A 23,418-nucleotide genomic window follows, 5' to 3' on the forward strand; every position below is an offset into this window, starting at 1 on the left:
AACAAATTACATAAAAATGACACACTGTATTCATTTCGTAACTGAAGTAATTCTTTAGAAACACATCTGTGACATTTATAACACCTTCAAATTTTAATAAACAGAACTTCACTAAGGAGTGACAGGTGGCTCCTATCTTATTTAAACTTGTGAAATCTATACACTGCTGCTATCTTTGTAAATATGGTGTCTTCATGTAAAGATCTAAAAAGTTCAAAAATCTTCAGGAAAAATGGACGTGGATGCCTTTGAGTCTGGCAAGGAACACATAATTTGAAATAGATTTTTACACCGAGAAAACTCAATGAGCATTGTAGATTTCTGAAAACTGCAAGTTGTCCAGGACAGTCCACAGCAGTAAACTGACCTTTTAATGCTGAAAAAAAATTTGAGAGGACCAAAATTTCCCTCCAGGATCTGCAGGTGAATGTACGGCTGTTGTCTACACTAAGAAAGAGATTTGACCTGCATCGTTGGGTATGCCACAAAAAAACCTTTGGTATCCTAAAAGAACGCCAAACCAAAACAGTTTGCAATAACCATAGAGGGAGAGATCAGTTCTTTTGAAAAAAAATATGCTCAGGAAAGACAAATCAAAGGTAGAGCACACATTTTGCTGACCAAATAAGTTGTCAGGGGAAAAAGATTACAGCCACTGATCCCACTATGAATTCTACATTTCAGCAAAGACAGCTTAAAGATCCTGTGAGGCCATCTATCCAGAAATTCTATTTCAATTCAGTATTACTTATATAGCACCAATTCACAGCACAAATCATGTAAGGGTGCTTCACACAAGGGGAAGATTTTATTATATTACAGAGAGAAACCCAACAAACACAAATGCCAAAAGAGCTCTTTGGCAACAGTGGGAAGGAAAAAACTCTAGCAGACTGAACCTCAGTGAGGTCAGCCACCTGCCTAAATCGGTTGGGGGTTGGGGGGTTCTTTTAATGAAAGACAAAGATAAACACTAATTCACAACACTGATACCAATATTGTTACTATTACAAATAATACATAAGAAGAATCCAAATAACTGATGTAAGTAGTTACAACAGATGTTGTGTTGGCACTTTTATTATAGATACTGTACATGTTGTGTTACATCTGCTGTTTTAAACAGCCCAGCGAATCATCAGACACACCAGTGGTTCAGAGATTGTCATACTGTATGTTTACTGTGATATCCTTCAGCTTCTTTTAAGAGGTTTCTAAAATAAAATGTCTTTTGTAGATTTTTTTTTGAGAAACAGTAACCACATTAATCACATGTATAATGTGACTCCTATTAGCTACAGTCCCTGACTATCTGAATTTCCATTTTTTTGTACAGGGTGACAGGGTGCAGTGCTTTAGAGCACACTCAGTATGTATATGTCAGTGCAGAGTTAAGAAGTGCATCAGGACATCTGTAGGGACAGGAGCATCAATCATGAAGGGGATTATTACTTCTTCAGAGCAGCATCTCTCATGGTGTGATACACAGACTCATTCTGCTTGAACATCTTTAGCTCCATCTCAGTCTGCGTGCGCATGGTCTGGAAGCAGAACAGAGTGACAGCATGTAGTTAGAACTGCCTTCACAAGATGAAGCACCTGTTTAGAATCTGTTGTTATCCATGTTTTCAGTAAGTAGTTAGAATCCCAAACATTAAATTATGCTGTACCTCCAGGTCTCTGGTAATGGCATGGTTGGGTCCATGGGTGACCATAAGGATGCCATAAGCCTTGCAGATCAACCCGTGGCCCACCTCAATCTGTCCTGCATGCCAGTGGGTGACACCTGCTCGCATGATGGCCATTCCCAGCTGGGCATTATTGGGGTGGTACAGCTTCCTGTTCAGGAGAGGGTTGAGGTGGGGGCAGGAGGAAAGGGGCAAAATGCATTCAAAATAGAAGCAAGACCACAGTCTGACCTTTAGAATGTTTTCAGATCCCTTCACTTTTCGTGCACATTAATGTGTTGTGGATTTAATGAAAATCAATAAAATTGCTATTTTCCACATCCAACAGCCAACTGGGTGTCAACAAGGACATCAAGAGGGAAGAAAAACTGCTTATTTTTCGCTCCAAGTTTAAGCAGTGTTGAGACTGACACCAGAGTGCAACATCAGCCCCATTTTTAATAATTTTTTATTTTTTCACATTTGAAAAATACGGTTCCTTTTTGGTGGTTGTCAACTATTTTTGGGTCACTTTAAAACTGCAGAAAACTTGGAAGTTACTGCAGAGTGATGTACTGTACATTATCTAGTCAGTGAAATACATTTTTCATTATTAAGAAATCCAGACCTAGTGAACACAAATGAAGGTTTCTACTTTATGGAAACCTTCAATTCCAAAGGAAATGAAGGTTTTTTGTAATTAGTTTTGTTACACATTGTTACAAAACTTTTTCAGTTAGTTCAACAGGTAAAACTGAAAGGAATGCTTGTACTCTCTTAATGACATCATCAGTTTCTGAAATCTGGTCTTTCAGTTGCTCAGCATCTCGGTATGGTGTCAGATATATGGAACATGGTTAGTTTTTTTTGTCAATTTTTATTGGGCTTTACTGTAATCTTCACAGTGATTCTGTACTGATCATTTCTTATCTTGGCCAAATCTTATCATCAGTGTATTGGTGTTGGTGTGGAGTTACTGTGTCCCCCACAGGACACAGAGCTCCGTTAGCACTCACATGTATCCCTCCACCATCCTGCGAGCATAGTCTGCAGCCTCCGAGAAGACCTTCATGTATGACAGCACCTCACTGGCAACACTGAGCACCTGCAGCTTACAGAGGTGAGTGTCGGCCAGGACATTCTCCTGCTTCTCCAGACACTCATGACACAACTTCAACACCTGGGGGAGGACAGAAAAGATACTCGCTTTACAGAAGGAGTGAAAGCAAGTACAGTGACAGACAACAAAAGAGAAGGCAATAAGTAGAAGCTGGCAGCAATGTGGTGTACCTCGTGGTAATCCCCCTCAATACGGGACCTCTCAATCTTCTCCAGACACTCTTTACTGAAAGAGGTCACCTCTTTCACCTTATCAGCAGAGGGCTGAAAGAGAGACGCAAAGTCAAGGAGAAAATAAGAATACATTAAAAAGCAATGTGTTCCCTCACTCACTTTGACCCCTTCACTGTCTGATGCAGCTGCCATCAGGTCATCATTGATGTGCTTGCTGCAATGCTCGCAGGTGCATTCAAAATGGAAATGCTCCTTCAGCTTCTTCTGGCGGTCAGCAGACAGGTTGAGGTAATCCACGTAGCTGACAGTCAGCTCCTCACCCTCAGCGATTTTCCTCAGAGCCCGGAGCTCGATCCTGGGACAGAGGAGGACAGGACTAGCTCTAAGGACTGGATGATGCATGTCCTATAGTCCCAGCCTGCATGGTTTGGATACAATGAACTCTACAACAGTTCACATCAGCCTGCAGGGAGCAGAAATTACACAGCAGAGCATTGCTGTCCAGTGAAACTACAAACATTGTATCTGTATTTATTATCAGAAACGGATTAAATAAACCTGTAACAGGCCTTTCTAAGTTACTCAAATCTTGACATTTGTTGAGTCAGGCCCATGATCTTCAACTCATCACCATCATCATTTGGTTTATAGTTATTAGGAGAAGACCTTCAGTATTCTGTATTAGTTTGTCAAGACAAAAACTAACAGTGTGTGTCTCTTAATACTTTTTTTCACACGTGAATGCTGACCAGCATCAAGCACACTGATTCTTACTTAAGATGTGAAAAGGACTTGAAGATACTACAGGATAATGACATAATATTTTCAAAATGGCTCTCAAGTATAAGTTGATAATTCACAACTTTTTAACCACTGTCAGGTGGTCATCACATTACAATGCAATGTTCCACTGGGAAATCTGAAGTCATGCTTTCATGAAAATGTTACTTGGACACATAGCACCCACCTAAACATTGCTGGATCTGTTGCCAAACACTAGAGGACACCCCTAGAGGTCAGGTCCCTTTGACTTGTTGGGTCAGAGCTAATACATGTATGTATGTATGTACATATGTGGTTGTAGCTGAATGGTCTATCATGTAAATATGGGTTCAGTAACTTGCTAAATAGCTGGGCACTGTAGTTTTGATAAAATATAACTCAGTAAGCAGTACCTTTGTTAGGGAGTATTTTCATGATTGAAATATTGGACAAATAGTGAGTTATAGCTGTTAGAACTGCAGTTAGCTTTAAAAGCTGAATCAGGCAAATTTAATGCCGAAATGCTAATTTACAGCTATAGAAATGGTTAAACAGTTGGCTAAGTGTAATGGGTACATGGCTTTAGATAGTAATAGTTTGATTAGAAACTTTAAATAATTAAACCTTGATTTTTCAATTGAATGAAAAGAGTGTTACAGTAATATGGATTTATATATGAATCATAGTTTACATTCAGTTTAAAATCAAATGAAATAACTGACCAGTGAGTATTTGAGGCAGTGCGACTGTATGCATGATTCGTTTCAGATAAATTACAGTGTGTGATCACAGTGATGCAGAAGAATAGTGTCTCACTGATGTCTTTTAACACTTCTTGACTGCATGGAGCTCAGTGGGACATCAAAAGAGAATATATCAGGTTTTGAAGCACACATAGTACATGTTTGTAGGATTCATTTACTGTGTGTTGAGGTATCTACATGAGATTTGTGAACAATAAGAAAAATATTAAGTATTTTATCAGACTGATGCCAAGTCTTATGCATTAGGTGTAAAGTAAATACTTTACTGAATATTCACTGCTAATATTGGGGAACTCTTCTAATTGACTTTCCTGATGAGCGTTACATGAACAGATTGACACCGGCAGTCAGCAGCTGGCTAACTGAGCTTGAAAACTGAACTTTTTAAGCTTCATGGTGATCCAAGAATTAGTATATGTAGCAAAAAATTCTGTTGCTTTTCATTTAATCATATGTTTGATTAGTATATTTATCAGAGACAGTATGCATTAATTGACATCATTATTCCTTTTAATCGAATCAGTGATTTATGGATGATTCATTGCACTGCTAAACTGAATGCCAGTACTGTAAATATTTTTCTTGCTGTACTCTGTGTTGTAATTCTGTTGGGGTTTGAGTAGATAGAAGACTAAACATATACATCTTTCAGCCTGGACAGTGTTGTGTGTATCTGGATCAGGTAGTTCTCATTGAAGCCACTTTACAGCCACACCGTGACAGACTGAGGTGTTGATCTGTGATACGTACCTCCTCTGAGAGTGGAGAGCAGAATTCAGAGCTGACTGGCTGCAAAAGAAAGTGACAGTTCATTTAAGCTTTTTAATTTTCCACTGGTCTTCTGTAAAATATAGCATCAAAGGTCACTAAATCTGTCCAAATATAACTGTATTGGTGTACCTTGTGTACATTATACACAAAATATATATTTTCATTTAAAGGTGTGCTAACATAAATTAACACTCAGGAAACTGACAGTCACATTGTGTTTTTGGGAATATACTGAAACTATAAGTGATTACTACAGTCTTATTATTCCCATAATGGTCTTAATGTCAGAGATGTTTTTTTTTCAGTGACAAAAACAAAAATGCAGAGGAAAGGAGAAAAACTACAGTTTATGTACAATGTAACAGCTATTTCCACCTTACAGAAACAGTTTATGTACCTACTTCCCATGGTTGAGAATGACAGTGCAGTTGGGCCAACAGTCATGGTTGACCAGACACAGGTTGGGGAAAAGACCCACACCAACAGCCTGCAAACCTCTCTGGTCACTCAGTGTAAATCCATTACACTTGATCTGCAGACACAGAATGTAGGGAAGAGAGCAGTGGGTAATAGAAGAGAGAGGATTGTAAAGATTCTTTGACTAGAGTATTTTAAACATTCAACTTTGATGCATAATAGTAAAAAATCAATAAATCACTAACAATCCCAAAGATGTGTGAGATGTAGTCAACAGAGTGCTGCTTCCTTCCACAAGACCAGTATTCCAGAAAGTTGTCCACGTCAGTCTGGAGCTTTTTGAGGTCTTCTTGGGACAGGTCAGCCACGTGGTCCTCCAGCTGGTCCACTGAGACCAGTTGACTGTCTGACACAATGCCTGTGTCCTTGTGCATACGCCACAGCACACGAGCTGCCAGGCTGGACAGGGAAGATATGGGTAGATATGAGCCATTTAGTGGGGCCACCTCTGATTATACCCTACACTTATCAGACAAAACAATTTAATGGGCAGTTATAGTCCATTATCGGACTGAGATTAAGTCCAATAATGGTGAACATCTGTGTCCTTTTTCAAATAATACTGTAAATCTCACTGATTGATTGGCAGAATGATTCATTTACTTGTTCCATGTGCAAGACTCTTGGGGTAATAACTGTTATAGCCCTACTGTCTAGAACAATAAACAAGGCAGACATGCTCTATCACATGATGTACATAATTATATAAAAGAAAGTGTGTCCTGAGATTAGCAATGAAGAGAAGTCTGATGTGTATTAAAATCAAAGCAGTATGGGTGCGCACATGACTTTCTCTGCCAACTATGTTCTGAGATGTATTACATGAAACATTGACATCCATTTATTCATTTCCTTCTACTTCTCCATGGTCAGTCTTGGTGCCAGCTGATTCAGCAAGCATTCCTGACATTTCTCTATCCAGCCACATTTTCCAATTCCTTCTGTTGATTCCAAATTCTTTTCAGGCCAGATGAGATTTATTCCCTCCACTGAGCTCTAGGTCTACCCCATGGTCTCCTCCCACTTGGATGTGCCTGGCAAACCTCCAAAGGAAAGCATCCAGGAGGTTCATTTGTTGAACCAGCTCAACTGGCTCCTTTTGACTCAAAGGAGCAGTGACCATAGCCACCATATGGAGGAAAATCATTTCTGCGGCATGTACTATGCAGTCTCATTCTTTTGGTCACTACCCAGAGCTCATGACCACAGGAGACTGTAGGGACATAGATCCACTGATAAACTGAGAGTTTTGCCTTCTGGCTTAACTGTCTCTTCACCATGATGGTTGAATATAATGTAGACATTGCTGCTGATACTACACTGTTATGTTTCATTTTCCTGTCACTCACAAGATCATAACATACTGAAAGTATTTGCTTGGGGCAGCAACTCATCCCAAGCCGGAAGAAGCAATTCACAAGTAGAGGACAACATGAACTCAGATTTGAAGGTTCTTACTCTCATCTCAGCCGCTTCACACTTGGCTGAAAAACTAACATAGTACATACCGAAGGTCCTGATATGATGATGCCCTCCTTATCCCAAATGCACCGTTTTCCGGGCCATCGCAGGCTTTTATTTTGACATTGTGCTGTGCTTTTATTTTGAAAGGCAGAGACAGGAAGATCTCAGCTGGTCAAAATTGTTAGCTGTAAAATTAAATGTTCACTCACATCCTTTGCATCTCCTGGGGGTTAGGCGCCCCTGTCCTTAAAACCTAGTGAAGCCTCTGCGGCAGTGTAGTGCCACTCAACCTAGGGGGTTTTGGAGGCTTCTCTATGGAAAACCATAAATCCCACCATCACAATATATACATGCCTGAAAAGAAGAGACTTGGGTTTTTTAAGACTAAAATGAAGTCTCTAGGCGAAAGTATGGCGAAGCAGTAGCGTTGTGAAAACAGGTGACTTTTAAGTCTGAGTGATTCAGTCTCCCCATTCATTGTGTATGTGAAAGTCAATGCAGTTTTTTGCTCATAACTCTGGCAAATATGAATGAATGTCTTAGAAAAGTCATAGCCATTGATTCCCAATAAATCTGCACGAGCTGATATATCATTTGTGTGTGATTTCTCAAAGCCCTAGCAGGAGTAGCGAGCCAAAGTTTTAGGCGGAAGAAGAAGAATAAGAAACCCCGCGGGAGAGCAATAGTGGCTCTGGGCATGTCCATGCCCGAGCCCCTAATCAGTCAGAGCCTTCTGTCTAGCACCATGGAAACAACTGAGCAGCATTATTCCTTGAAAACTAGTGCAGATCCATAGATGATGGATGGATGGATGGATGAATGGATGGATGGATGGATGGATGGATGGATGGATGGATGGATGGATGGATGGATGGATGGATGGATGGATGGATGGATGAACTGAATTTAATTCAGGGGCTGCACACTAACTCAGTGTCTAGCTCTGTTATCTCACAACTAGAAGATCTCCCGGCCTGGGATCTTTCTGCATGGAGTTTGAATGTTCTCCCTGTGCATGCATGGGTTTTCTCCAGGTTCTCTGGCTTCTTCCCACTGTCCAAAAACACGCTGAGGTTAATCTGTGATTCTGAATTGTCCATATGTGTGAATGTGAGTGTGCTTGTTTGTCTCCTAATGTAGCTGGGATAGACTCTCCTAGAATGATTAAGTGGTGTATGGATGGATGGATGAATGAAATGAATTGAAGGAAAATCATCACATAGTGTGTGTTCCAGATAATTATGCAATTGTGATTTTTCATAATTGTGAAGAGGCTTTTTGCTTAATTTTACTAAATCTGCTTTTTTACTATTGCAAAGGCCTATTGTGAGCATTATTTGGTAGTTTTGGAATATTTTATTATTGAGAGGTGTAATAATCCAATTTTCTAGAATATGACTGTTCCAGATAATTATGCAAGTCAAATAAAAAATAAGCAAAGTTCAGTTTTAAAAGTAAACAACACATTTATTTTATACCAACAAGTATATAACATGATAATCTTTATTTCTAAAACAATATTCAACAATGGTATAATAAAATATAACAATATTAAACAATATTTAATTGAAAATATGTTTATCACATGTTGATATAACCGCCTTTCTTCTGCAATACTTTAACCAGTCTAGAATCAACTGAGCATGTGAGCTTTTTGATGGTTTTAGAGTCAGTGTTCTTGCTTGTGGTCAATATTGCTCTCCAAAGACTGTCCTTAGAAGAAAACTGGCAGCCATTGGCGTACAACTCCTGTTTGAGAATTGCCCAAAGATTCTCTACTGGGTTTAGATCTGGTGAAGCAGGGGGCCATGTCATCAGGCGTTTGTCCTTGAAATTCTTCTTGGCCAGCCACTCTTTTGTGTACTTGGAGGCATGACTTGGCGCATTGTCCTGCATGAAGATGATGCTCTTCTTGTTACTGGCTGGCTTTGATTTGTACCATGGTATAAAATTTTGTTCCAAGAACTTGGTGTAATTTTACAAGTTCATTTTTACTCTTCTCTAGAAGAAGGAGTTATATACTTGTTGGTATAAAATAAATGTGTTGTTTACTTTTAAAACTGAACTTTGTTTATTTTTTATTCGACTTGCATAATTATCTGGCACAGTCATATTCTACAAAATTGGATTATTACACCTCTAAATAATAAAAATATTCCAAAACTACCAAATAATGCTCACAATAGGCCTTTGCAATAGTAAAAAAGCAGATTTAGTAAAATTAAGCAAAAAGCCTCTTCACAATTATGAAAAATCACAATTGCATAATTATCTGAAACACACAGTACCTCGGATTCATTCCCTGAGGACTGTGAATGTCTCCACAAAGTTTGATGGCAAACTATGCAACTGTTGAGATTTTCAGTCTGGAACAAAGTGCTGATTCTGATATATATTTTTAGAAAATATCAATTTCTACAACAAATATCTCAGCAAATATGGAGATCTAGCCCTCATTGTTGGTTTTTATGGAACAAAGGGGCCAAGGGGAAATTTATGTCACTGTTAATTCATACCTTTGTTTTGCTGCTTGTGTTTGCCTCTTTCACTAACTCTTCTCTTATGTGCTATCTTTCCTCTTCTCTTTCACTCTGCAGTTCTTTGTTATTAAATCAAATCTGTCTGTTAAAGGCATTATGGAGGATGTTTTTTTTTTGTTTGTTTAATTTGTCTGATTCACATAAAATGAATATACTGACCTTTAGTGGACTTGTATGTATGGTCTCTAAAAGAATAAAAAAACAAAAAAAACTGTGGACATGGCAGGACCTGAAAAACATCAACCAATCATTGCGCTGGGACCGAGGCGTTTGGTTTGCTCCCTTTCCTGTCAAACAAAAATCTTCCGGCTCAGGCCTAGTTACGTAGATTACGTACGCCTTGGACTTACGTGTTTCCTGTATGTGTTGCTTTGGTATAGCTTCGTAGTTAGCTGGCGACTTGTTTTGCTCATCTTTTTTTACATAATGGCAGCTAAAGATCCAGGGGGACCCAGCCGTAAAAGACAACTTCACGAGTGCTACGCAAGTTACTGGAGGGGGGCGTTTCTTCGTAAATGTTAAGAGGGGGGAGGTTAGAGGGGGGTGAGGGAGAGGTTGTATGTGCGCATGCGCATGCTACGTTCAAAGTCGTAGGAAATTAAATCTCCTCTAATGCCTTTAACTTAACCTTTCACCACTCCACATTTTCTGGTTTGGTCTGCATAACCTCCGTAAAGGTGAATTGTTATTTGGTGTCTGGAGTTAAGCCGCTGAATTCTAACTGTTTACTACGATGTGACAGTTTTGACCTGCTAGTTTTGCCTGTGTACATTATTGTCTGGAGCACAGATTTATATTCATACAATGTTCTCTCAGTTCCATGCAGGATGGACTTCTTCTTACCGAATATTCTCGCTGGGTGCCTTTCCAACCCTCTTGATGGCTCCACACTCTTGCTTGTGCTCATTCCAGCATGCAGTCTGGCAGGTGCGGTCGCAATAGTGGGCGAACTTACACTGAGCACAGCGGTGCAGGTTGACTTGACGTCGGAAACAGCTGTGGCACACCTGCATTGCCAAACTGAGACAGAAACATGGACACATTACAACCGTTCTAAAAATATTTGTCACTGACATGTCAAAACAACTGAGGAGGGCTTCAATGTTTAGCAGCAACCAGTTGAACATAATGGGGAAAAAAACAAAAAAGTCACCTAAAAAAGAAATAATCTAAGAATAATATACACCCATCAGATGAAACATTATGGCCACCTTCCTAATATTGTGTTGGTCCCCCTTTTGCCGAAAAACAGTCCTGACCCGACGAGGTATGGACTCCACTAGACCCTTGAAGGTGTGCTGTGGTTTCTGGCATCAAGATGTTAGCATCAGATCCTTTAAGTCCTGGAAGTTGTGAGGTGGGGCCTTTATGGCCCGAACGTGTTTATCCAGCACATCCCACAGAAGCTGGATTGGATAGAGATCTGAGGAATTTGGAGACCAAGTCAACACCTCAAACTGGATATTGTGCTCCTCAAACCATTCCTGAACTATTTCTGCTTTCTGGCATGGTGCATTATCCTGTTGAAAGAGGTCACAGCCATCAGGGAATACCGTTTCCATGAAAGGATGTACATGATCTGCAGCAATGCTTAGGTTGGTGGTATGTGTCAAAGTGACATCCACATGGATGGAAGGACCCAAGGTTTCCCAGCAGAGCACAGAGCATTGTCCAAAGCATCACACTGCCTCCACCGGCTTGCCTTCTTGCCATAGTGCATCCTGGTGCCAGGTGTTCCCCAGGTAAGCAATGCACCTGGCCATCCACGTGATGTAAAACCAAATGTGATACATCAGACCGGGCCACCTTCTTCCATTGCTCTGTGGTCCAGTTATGATTGACCTTTTTTTTTTTTTTTTTTTTTTTTTTGTTTGTTTTTTACTGGATCAAGTGTAAATGGTTTAGTTTTGAATGAAACTTGTAGAATGGAGTGATTTTGGTAGCACAGAGCCGAAATGTGGTTAATATTTCTGGAGAAACATGCCACACAACACGTTCAAGGAACATCAGAAAATGTTACTTTTCTTGGCTCTGATGAACCTAAACATAACACATAGCATAAACCGCACAGGGATGTTTTTCATTCAGCAAACCCAGATTTTCCAGTATGATTGCACAGAATGTTTTTTTTCCACCTTTGTTCTACTGTTTGGATGCTGAACACAAACAGAAACTTGCATTGTGAGGTTGAACCCACAAGTAACAGCAGACAGCAGCATGTGTCTGTGTGTAAACAGTTTATTCAGTCTGTTCGACCTGTCCAGAAGGACAGTAAACAGACTTGTTAATGCCTCTAACGATTGTTGGAAGCAACAGCTTAACACCCCCCCACCCCACCCACCCACACACACACCCACCCACACACACACGCACGCACGCACGCACGCGCGCGCGCACACACACACACACACACACACACACACACACACACACACACACACACACACACACACATTAGCATTCTGTCACTCAAAGCTCTTCTCTTTCTGTAGTTTTGGACAGCTCATGCCTGACATTAGACAGACCCTCTCAGTACATGCCTGCTGTGTTGGACACACTCGGTGAGCCAAAATCCTTCAGCTCTTCGCTCTTATAAGGCTCTAACACTATCCTACCAGATCCGTGTCTGGCATTCGAGTACATAACCAGGCTGCACCCAGCTTTAGCATCTACGCAACAAGTATTTACAGAAAAGTCTAGAATATTGTTTGCACTTCTGTAAAAAAGCTGTAATTTCATGACTTGCCCCAGCATGAGCATTAGATCATCTTCAATGTTGGAACGTCTTACATTAATATAATTAGGATAAGTTACACGCTACCAAAGGCATTCATGAACAAGAAAAGCACTCAGAGAGTGCGTTACTTTGCCAAGGCTGCTCAGTTGTATGCAGTGGTGTAGTCTATTTTTTCGAGTGGGTATACTCCGGCCTCATAAACCAAAGCTCGGTCAGGTTCTCATATATGTGCGCGTGCACTCACACGTGCGCGCGCACGTGCGTGAGTGCGCGCGTGCGCACACACACACACAGCAGCAGCAGCTCCTTTATTTCAAACTACCAATTAGATACTTATAGACGTTATCGCATCAGCAGCTCCTCCTCCTGCCATCAGGTAGAGCTGATGTTTCCTCTTCATCAGGCTCCCTTTCCTAAACCTTAACCTTAGCTCCAGCTTTAGTGTTTCCTAAAGTGGCAGTATTCACAGGACAAGCAACAGGCTTATTAAAACACTGAAATAGTTTCATTTGGCTTTGCTGTATTTTTGTTATTTTTTTCTCCACTGGTGTTGGATCATTAGAGGTTGGTGACTCATGTCCATCTTCTTGTAAGCCAGGGGCATTCAGCAAAAACTCAGAGAGGTCCAGTCAGAGAAAATGGATTAAAGCAAAGGTCCAGAGGCCTCATTTATAAAACATTGCGTAGGATCCATACTAAAAGTTTACGTACGCCGAAAATCTGAAATGGACGTATGCCCTTCGCCCCTGATTTATAAAACTGTGCGTAAGCACAGCTGCACGCAATTTCTTGATAAATCACACACCAGCTGGAAGATTGCACAGGTGGATCCACCTCACATTCCGCCCACAACACACCCATATTTTACCATGAATGGTCAATGCAAAGTAACTCATGAATGTAGCTGTATATACAGTGCCTTGTGAAAGTATTCGGCCCCCTTGAACTTTTCAACCTTTCGCCACATTTCAGGCTTCAAACATAAAGATATAAAATTTTAATTTTTTGTCAAGAATCAACAACAATTGGGACACAATCGTGAAGTGGAATGAAATTTATTGGATATTTTATACTTTTTTAACAAATAAAAAACTGAAAAGTGGGGTGTGCAATATTATTCGGCCCCTTTACTTTCAGTGCAGCAAACTCACTCCAGAAGTTCAGTGAGGATCTCTGAATGATCCAATGTTGTCCTATGAGGATGATAAATAGAATCCACCTGTGTCTAATCAAATCTCCGTATAAATGCACCTGCTCTGTGATAGTCTCAGGGTTCTGTTTAAAGTGCAGAGAGCATCATGAAGACCAAGGAACACACCAGGCAGGTCCGAGATACTGTTGTGGAGAAGTTTAAAGCCGGATTTGGATACAAAAAGATTTCCCAAGGTTTAAACATCTCAAGGAGCACTGTGCAAGCAATCATATTGAAATGGAAGGAGTATCAGACCATTGCAAATCTACCAAGACCTGGCCGTCCCTCTAAACTTTCACCTCCAACAAGGAGAAGACTGATCAGAGATGCAGCCAAGAGGCCCATGGATGAACTGCAGAGATCTACAGCTGAGGTGGGAGAGTCTGTCCATAGGACAACAATCAGTCATACACTGCACAAATATGGCCTTTATGGAAGAGTGGCAAGAACAAAGCCATTTCTCAAAGATATCCATAAAAAGTCTCATTTAAAGTTTGCCACAAGCCACCTGGGAGACACACCAAACATGTGGAATTAGATGCTCTGGTCAGATGAAAGCAAAATCGAACTTTTTGGCCACAATGCAAAACCATATGTTTGGCGTAAAAGCAACACAGCTCATCACCCTGAACACACCATCCCCACTGTCAAACATGGTGGTGGCAGCCTCATGGTTTGGGCCTGCTTTTCTTCAGCAGGGACAGGGAAGATGGTTAAAATTGATGGGAAGATGAATGGAGCCAAATACAGTACCATTCTGGAAGAAAACCTGTTGGAGTCTGCAAAAGACCTGAGACTGGGACGGAGATTTATCTTCCAACAGGACAATGATCCAAAATATAAAGCCAAATCTACAATGGAATGGTTCACAAATAAACGTATCCAGGTGTTAGAATGGCCAAGTCAAAGTCCAGACCTGAATCCAATGGAGAATCTGTGGGCAGAGCTGAAGACTGCTGTTGACAAACGCTCTCCATCCAACCTCACTGAGCTTGAGCTGTTTTGCAAGGAAGAATGGGCAAGAATTTTAGTCTCTCGATGTGCAAAACTGATAGAGACATACCCCAAGTGACTTGCAGCTGTAATTGCAGCAAAAGGTGGCGCTACAAAGTATTAATGCAAGGGGGCCAAATAATAGTGCACGCCCCACTTTTCAGGTTTTTATTTGTTAAAAAAGTTTAAAATATCCAATAAATTTCATTCCACATCACGATTGTGTCCCACTTGTTGTTGATTCTTGACAAAAAATTAAAATTTTATATCTTTATGTTTGAAGCCTGAAATGTGGCGAAAGGTTGAAAAGTTCAAGGGGGCCAAATACTTTCACAAGGCACTGTAAATAAGCTGCTGATCCACGGCATTTTACGCAGCGCCAGCCGGCAGTCTTTTCACTGCTGTGTGTCAGGATGAATGAATCATGTGTTGACCCAGGCCACCCTGCCACTAAATTTGTTATGATCATGTCCGATGTACAAACAATTGTACACTGATTGAATGTACATTTTTTCGGTTCACATAGACAAATTCATTTTCACTCAGAGCCCTTACAGCAACACGAGTGCAGTCAGTTACGGCGATTACATTTGGGAAACCGGACATCACTGCAAATTGCCGTTTAATGTTGGCCTGTTCACCCACAGTGTAAGAAAACCTGATGTATTTACTGGTCATGTTTATAATGTCATCCAAAACAGCTGGCATTATTGTGCTGAGGGATGGTTGTGATATCCCAGACCTAAAGGACATAATTTAACTGTATATCAGACCCAAACGGGATTTAGACAACAAATGTAACCGCATATATTCTTCATATAAAACACATACCTGTTGACCACTTAACGCTGGAAGGAGCCGGTCGCCAGAAACCCCCGAGTCGTCAGCTCCTGTGTCTGTACCGGGATGGCGTGGTTTCAGCGTGTGGGTCGGTCTAAGACGGCCCAGTTCAGCACATAGATCCAAGAGTACTGCTCTCGGGAATCTGAATCGGCTTATTAGCCAGTCATCGTCCAGGAAATCCCTGTTATCCCTAAAATCTCTCTCCATTCTAAACGTGATCTTCCAGCAATGCCAGCGCATCCATTGTGCCACATTACGCATGGCTGTCACCCGCTATTTATCCGCTTGATCAGCGATTGGACTGATTGTCACATGCCTTTTCCTTTTCCTTGGGTCAAAGTAACGCGCACATAACTCTCTCTCGCGCGCGTAACACTCTCTGTCACGCACGAAACACGTACCCCGTGTGAGCGGAATAAAGTCTCCACAGGTGCAAAAAACACTCTGCACACACGTAGCAATGTCTCAGCGCGCGAGGAGCCTCCTACGTGCGCGGAGACATTGCTACGCATGTGCAGACCAAGCCCCGTGCGCCCAGTGTCTCACGAAACTGTCCTCCTGCGTGCGTGGAGCTCTGATCTACGCGTTCAGGGAGAAGACTTTTGACCCTTTGTGGGCGGATACTAGTGCTCGCCACAACCTCCCTATGATTGGCTGTCTGCGACAGCAAGAACTCACCCCCCACGTGGGATGGGTCTGTATACAAGAGAGGAAATGATGTCACCTGTCACAGTAGAGAGGGCTGTGGTTGGTGCTATGTTTTACTCATTCACTAGAGGGCGCTTCAGGACTGTGCTCTATCCTGGCACCAACAAGCTCGACTTCCGATGTTGATGGCAGACTGCGTCGCGGAGAGACATAGAGGCGGAGATCATCGTGTTCGTGTGGTGTTCGGAGATGTGTGCGTCCAGAGAATAGTGAGATTGTTAGCATCGTGGTAAATGCTGCTACACGGACTGTGGTGTTAGTTACGAACCGCGCTTACCTCCTTTTATGGTGTTAGCTCGTTTCCTGAGTGTATGTTGAGATGTGTTACGAGACTTGATGCCCGTGTTATTCCCTGCTCCACAACCACATGCCTTGCTAAATAGTGAAGGGACAACTCCACACTTGATCTCCTGTCATCTTTTAACCCAAGAGTCTTGGGGGAATACGAGACTCAGAACTTTAATCGGTGTCCATTATGCGATTGCAAACTAGTTGCAGTCTGCACAGTTATTGCCCGCAACATTTTGGTTTTCACAGAACCGAAATCCGGCCAGTAGATGGGCGCAGCCGTCTGGGATTTGTTGTTCTTTTTGCAAATGTGCAAGCTCATCTGCTACCAACCTACCCTTCTACGGCACCGTCAGGCACTGAGATTGGTGCCGGTGGGAGTTATATTGACAATATTAAGATGAAGCGACCACATTCACCAAAACTTTATTTCAGCAATGAATAAATGAACTTCAGAGGTTGATGTCAAATGTTGATGGGTGATCACTCCGGTTTCTGCTTCTTGGTTCCTTGTCACTCCGGTGTTTTCTCACCAACCGCAGCCCTCTCTACTGTGACAGGTGACGTCATTTCCTCTCTTGTATACAGTGGCATCCCACGTGGGGGGGTGAGTTCTTACTGTTGCAGACAGCCAATCATAGGGAGGTTGTGGCGAGCACTGGTATCTGCCCACAAAGGGTCAAAAGTCTTCTCCCCGCAGGCATAGATCAGAGCTCCATGCACGCAGGAGGACAGTTTCATGAGACACTGGGCGCACGGAGCTTGGTCTAGCAATGTCTCCACGCGCGGAGGAGGCTCCTCACGCGCGGAGAAATTGCTACGCGCACGCAGAGAGTTTTTTGTGCCCGTGGAGACTTTTATCCGCTCGCGCGGGGTACGTGTTTTGCGCGCAAGAGAGAGTGTTACGCGCACGAGAGAGAGAGTTACGTGTGCGTGACTTTTGACCCAATTAAGGCACCATACCCCTCATCCAACCAGCAGATGACCCACTGAGCTGGAGGCAGGCCAAGGCCTCAGTCTGCCCCACCTGGTGAAGGTGATGGAGGAGAGACAACTTCTTCCATCTGAGAGAATCTTCTCAAAAACACGGCAGATATTCACTGAAAGAAGAAATGGCATCAGCCTATCCAAGCTCGGGCTTCTGATTTTTCAGAATGTCAGCCTGCTCTGAGAACATTTATACTGTTTGAACACAGAGTCTGGTTCTGTTTCTGTTCTGGTTCTGTGGGTTCATGTTCAGAGTTTTGTTCATTTATTTTTTGTGCAAAAAAGTTTTATTGAAATATTAAACAAAAGTAAGAATGCCTGTTTTTGTAACAAAACAAATGCACAAAATGAGTCAGTTATAAGGCTTCTCATAAAAACACTGAATGCAAAAGTGTTTGTCAAAACACAAATGAATCATATTTGCCTGGTTAGGCTAAAATATGAGGCTACAAACAATAATAAATTAGGAGCCGTTTGGGAGCTGAAAGAACCAGCTTTTCTTTGGAAGCCGTTGTCATGCTCCTCCTGCTCTGGTGTGCTGGCTCATTAGCAGAACGACGAGCGCCGGCAGGAATAAACAATCAGTGCAACATTTAAGCCTGACTCTCTGCACCGCCAAGCTCTGCATCATTGACTCATCCTCCCGGCTACACAACGCACCCTGCCATATGCGACACGCCGTTCACCGTCTTCTGCACGTCACTCTCCGGACTCCGTTTCTCCTCTGGATAACCACCGCTACGTCCCCGCTCCTCGGACCCTGTCCCCCCTCCCAGATGACATTACCTGTTTCTCTGCCATCGCCACACTCCCCGACCGGCTCTGTCAGCTCTGCCCCTTCCCGTCTTCCATAACTCTGGACAATCCGTAAGCCACCTTCCCTTTTGATTTAGTTTTTGTTTTACCTCGGCCTTCGGGTCCGCCCTTTGTTTAATTCTGTTTAGTTCTCCTCTCTGCCTTTTCCCCGCCTGCTTCATTTATTAAGAGTTTTCTGTTTGTCTATTTTTGTTCAATTAAATCATTATAAATTCACCCTCCTGTCTGTGCCTGCTGCTTGGGTTCAACTCTGCCTGTTCCATGATAGCCGTGCCAAAAGCTCTCTGAAAAGAGCTGAACTTCCATCACTACTGTTCTCCTCTCTGTCCCTCATCTCTCAACTGGTTTTTGAAGGCAGAGTTGCGATGCAATGCAGAGACTTCATTGGCTGAGTAGCGTCACGTGGATGACTGAACTCGTACATAATTGGTCTGTGCGTTTCTGAGCTGATAGACCAATGATAAACACTGGAAAGCTGCACCGGCAAAATAGAAGCAACCTGTCAAATTTACCCCCGTATAGACGGCGTCTGGGTCCCGATCTGGACCGTGGTCCGCCTTTTAGTGAGCCCTGTTCTCAGCCAGACACCTTCCTCTGTCCCATACAGCTTCACTGCTTCCTGACTCAGAGAAGGTGAATTTATGAATGGGAAAGTGAACGTTATGTCAAAAAAACATCCTAATACATATGTTTGCGCATTTTTAAGTGGTTATATGGAAATTCGGGACCTTTTCTAGTGGGTGCACGGTGTATACCTGCATGTTTACACACCTTCGCGCATTTTTAAATAGGTATACGGAAGTTTGGAAAATTTTCTAGTGAGTATACAGCGTATAGCTGCGTATCACGTAGACTACACCACTGGTTGTATGATTTCTGACCAATAAATCCCGAGAAGTCTGCAGCAGTGGATTTGTAGTAGGATTGCAATCATGTGATGGCAGCAGGCAGCTGACGTAGTGTTCACTTGTAGTCATAGTTACAGTGATGCCATGCCGCTATCTCCCAATTATGCAGAAATCTCTAACAAATTTGTGGATCCAGACTATGAGCCACATCACTGCCAAAATCACATCACTTGGTCTTTGTGTCATTTCCTTTCCTGAAAATTTCATCCACATTTGTTAATCCGTTTTTAAGGAATGTTGCTAACAAACAAACCAACAGCGATCATCACATAACTTCGCCGCGTTCCTTGGTGGAGTAATAAACTTCTAAGTATTCTCTTCAAAAACATAGGAAGTGTTGCACTACTACTACAGTACTGTGAAATTACACATCTGAGCAGACTGAAATGATACGAGTTTCTCAAGCCTCCAATCTTCGCCCTCTTCTGTTAAATATCTTCAGAATTTTGTTCAGAATAACGAAAATATCTTGCAGATGAAGCTATAACAACATAGAGGTAAAGACTGGAGTAGCTAAACTTAGCTTAGCATAATGTAAAAACTAAAAGCAGGGAAACAATGTCCAGTTGAAGTAACTCTCCATAACCAGAGCTGGTCATTTCCACACTGTGTTTGTGTGCTTGTGGATTTTGGAGCCAGACTAGCTGTGACTTAGCCTAGCCGTGCTAGACCCAGCTCTTAAGACACAAGGGTCTAGGAACGCTCGACAGGGAGGGAGGCGGGCTAAAAGGTTGTCTTTCAAATCACTCTGCAGCAATTGGGTAGGTATACAACCAATCAGCGCAACGAATAGGCTGACGTAGTTCCTAGTGCGCCGGCGGATTGTGGCTAAGTCCCATTAGCTTCCCAACCAGCGGAGCCAACTGGTATATTAAGGATTTGCCGTATCCTGTTGGCATAAGTTCAAATACGTCTTTCTTCTCAATGAAACACTTAAGTGCCGTCCTTTGTTTATCTTTCAAGTTGAATTTTAGCTTCAAATCTTGGGCTGTGGCCAAAGCCGAGTCGAAAGATAACTGTTTATTGTGCGCCGGTTGTTTCTGTCAGAATCGTTGCGCCTCTGTCGTCACTTAGTTACGACCGCCTTCTGACTCTACACTTCATGGTGATTCGTCCGGCCAGTTTTAGGAGCATCCAACTTTGAGCCTTATGGAGGGTAACTTGACCCACCCTGGCAGAGAATTAAATTCGTTGCCGTGGATTGTCTAGCGCGGCTAGGCTAGCTGTGACTCTCTTCCAGTCTTCAAGATGAGCCAAGCTGTTAACGCCAGCTATACAGCCAACGCACAAGAGAAGTGTATCTATCTCAGTGAACACTTAGCAAGAAAGCTTGAAGCATATTGTATTTCCTGAACTATTACTTTAAACAATAATGAAACAAAAATTGGTTGTGGTGGCAAAACTTTAACTTTAGCTGCAAATTTTTCAAAACGTTTCTGTTTCAGCTCAGTGAAGTACAATTGACTTTTGCTGTATTATGAAGCATCCAGTCCTCTCAGATTATCTTAAACAGATCTGCTTTCTGTCCCCAAAGTCAAAGCTAAGTAAAGGGAATCACCATTCAGATTCACTACATACCTGGAACTAAATGTTAGAGTGTAGCCATGCTACTTATTCCACATGTAAAACACTCTTTCGGTGAAAGGTGCTACACCCAAAAAACAAACTTTAAACACAACTTAACCATCACAATGTTTAAGTGTAACATGTAACATTTAAACAACACCACATGCAAGATCACGGCAAATTCTTAAAATTAATATTATATTAATGAGAAATTACTCTAAAAGCGTGCAAGATGCCAACAATCCCTTTGGTGGACGCCCTTGCTTTTGAAAACTGAATCCAAAAGTATGTCATGCCCAGGTTCACATGACACCTTGACAGCTTTCTCATTGCTGGTGTCATGAGAATTTGGGGATCTAGAAATGAGCTCATGGCCCACAGAAGGTGAAGAGGACTTCTGTTCACAACAGACTGCAGTGTGTCTGCCAGGTCTGCAAAAGCAGGCTCAGTGAGAAGGCAGTCTTCTACCTGTCTGTCTAGTCAAAAAAACTACAACAACCAGAGGACTCATACCTGTCAAAGACCACAGCGGAGAAACTGGACTCTGAGAAGACCACATCCCCACCGTTGAGCTCTTTGGTGGCCCTCAGGCCTCGACCTTTCTTCCCAGCATCAAACAGTGCTGCACTCTCCATTCTCCCGACAGTCATTGTACTGGCCAAACAAAACACAGGACACAGAGAGAAAGAAGAAAGCGGCTGAGGGCGGGACGGGCTGAGGGAGTCGAGCGTTCTCACCAAATTCTCTGAAGCATTCAGGAGCACTTGCCCCCTCTCTCCTTAGCCCGACCCCTGTGACAGCCAAAAATAAATTTGGCCCCTCTAGGGGTTGTACCACCTCCCCAGAGTAGGAAGGTGGTGTACAGTGAGACGACAGGGGCTGGGGGAGAGAAGGGGGCGGTAGCAGAGGTGAGGTAGTGTGAGGATGTCATAGTGGGTGTCGTCCCCTTGTTTGGGCTGGTTCCTCCTGAGGTATTTTGGTCCAGGGCAGCTGTGACTGTCTGTCAGAGACACATGACAGGAAACAGAGCTGCAAAAACATGGTCAGTGGCAATCTATGTAGTCTATCTTTACTTTTCACAGCACAGTGAAGGTGACTATGCGCTGTCCCTTTCACCCAACCGGTAACCAGTAATTAATCTCTGCGTGATTGGCAATTGAAAGTCGTTGTTGAGGTTGAATATCTGTCAAACATCCAAACTGCTGGTCATATTAATATACATTTGCTGTGGATATTCATGGATATTCAAGAATCCTAAAACTTTTGGTGACCCCTGAGATGCAACTCAAATCATATATAAACACACATACACACATATACAGCCCTGAACTAGAGTTAACATACACCTGTAAAGACCACTGTATATTATAGCAGTCTTATGCTTCCTGTGACTCCAACAACTCTGAACTTTCTATAACAAAATCATGAAAGCCAAGTGTCTTTATCACAAAAAAACCCCCATTCATACATTTTGGTTCTTTCATAGATTTATTAAAGGTCTTTCAGGAATATGGCAAAATCTGATGGGTCAAAGATATACATACAGCCATGCTAATATTTGGTTTAACATCTCTTGGCCCATTTCACCTCAACTAGGCACTTTTAGCAGTGCTCACAAGGATTTGGTTGTATCTTCGACCACTCATCACACAGACTTTTTTCTTTGTTACAGTTCACACATTCTTGATAGGTTCAAATTCAGGATTTTGGGGAGACCAGTCAAATCTAAATTCTGGCCTGATTTAGCCATTTCTTTACCATGAATGTTTAGAGTCACTGTCTTATTGAAACACCAAGATGCATCCAAGGCCCTAGTTCTGACTGATGATTTTAGGTTTTCCCAAAGAATGTGGAGGTAACCCTCCATTATTCCACTTATTTTCTCTAAAGATCCAGTGCCACTGGCACCAGAAGAGTCCCAAAGCATAATACTACCACCACTCTGCTTGATGGTAGGAACTTCACACATATTTCTGGTCATTGTGGCTGAATAACTTAATTGTTGTTTCATCTGATGACAGAACTTTCCTCTAGAAGGCCTTTTCTTTTGTCCACATCAGCAAATTTCAGTCCAGCTTTAAGTTTTCCCTTCACTGACACTGACACCTGTGTTTTAAACAGCTTCTAATTCATTGCAGTGCAGCATTCTGCTGATTCTTGGTTAACTCTTGACCATCCTGATCAATTGTCTCTCAGCAGCAGGAGATAGTTTGACCGTGACAGCGACACAACTGTGTCATGCACTGTATAACTTACAATTGTTTGCCCATTTGATTTTGGGATCTGTAGCTGCTTTAAATAGCTCCAAGTGAATTTCCTGACTTGTTCAAGTCAATGATTTGCTTCTTCAGATCTTTGCTGAGCTTCTTAGATTTTCCCATTGTAGCATTTGTGGCTGATTCTTGTAAGTGTATCACATGTGCCCTGTGTAAATTGGCTCAGGAATTACCAACTGTAATCAATTTCAATCACTCAAAAAGTTAGGCCATGCTGCTAAGAAAATTTAAATCACCGAATTGATCATTTAAAATCTGTATTTGAATGCCAGTAGATAGTCACATTTCCAAAAGTACTTTCATAAATGTATGAAAAGTGGTGTGTGTATATGAAGTGGTAGGTTTATGTGATCATTTCTAGATGTC

At 42.1% G+C, this 23,418-nt stretch overlaps 1 protein-coding gene and 1 long non-coding RNA gene across 5 annotated transcripts in view; one reads left to right on the forward strand and one right to left on the reverse strand.

The window, feature by feature from the left end:
* Positions 1 to 23,418, forward strand: part of LOC127530785 (uncharacterized) — a 186,643-nt gene that overhangs the window by 87,257 nt on the left and 75,968 nt on the right. The gene's annotated exons all lie outside the window — the stretch shown is intronic.
* smyd1a (SET and MYND domain containing 1a) lies at positions 781 to 21,778 on the reverse strand. Its single transcript, XM_022218123.2, has 10 exons — positions 21,290 to 21,778; positions 10,582 to 10,758; positions 5,920 to 6,133; positions 5,659 to 5,789; positions 5,237 to 5,275; positions 3,120 to 3,315; positions 2,958 to 3,050; positions 2,684 to 2,847; positions 1,671 to 1,839; positions 781 to 1,541 (listed from the first exon to the last, which is right to left on the reverse strand). Exons 1-10 carry the CDS (start codon positions 21,424 to 21,426, stop codon positions 1,449 to 1,451), a joined length of 1,413 nt encoding a protein of 470 aa, XP_022073815.1. The 5' UTR covers positions 21,427 to 21,778; the 3' UTR covers positions 781 to 1,448.

Source organism: Acanthochromis polyacanthus, chromosome 18, assembly GCF_021347895.1.
Source record: "Acanthochromis polyacanthus isolate Apoly-LR-REF ecotype Palm Island chromosome 18, KAUST_Apoly_ChrSc, whole genome shotgun sequence".
Taxonomy (NCBI): Eukaryota; Metazoa; Chordata; class Actinopteri; family Pomacentridae; genus Acanthochromis; species Acanthochromis polyacanthus.

Bases quoted from the DNA above. Each gene is read 5' to 3' on its own strand.
- smyd1a (XM_022218123.2), bottom strand. From the start codon at position 21,426: ATGACTGTCGGGAGAATGGAGAGTGCAGCACTGTTTGATGCTGGGAAG. The intron at 6,134-10,581 runs GTAAGAAGAAGT...TTCCCTGTCCAG, and splicing joins GCACCCAGCGAGAATATTCG to CCTGGCAGCTCGTGTGCTGT. The intron at 2,848-2,957 runs GTACACCACATT...GTCCTCCCCCAG, and splicing joins TTGAGGGGGATTACCACGAG to GTGTTGAAGTTGTGTCATGA.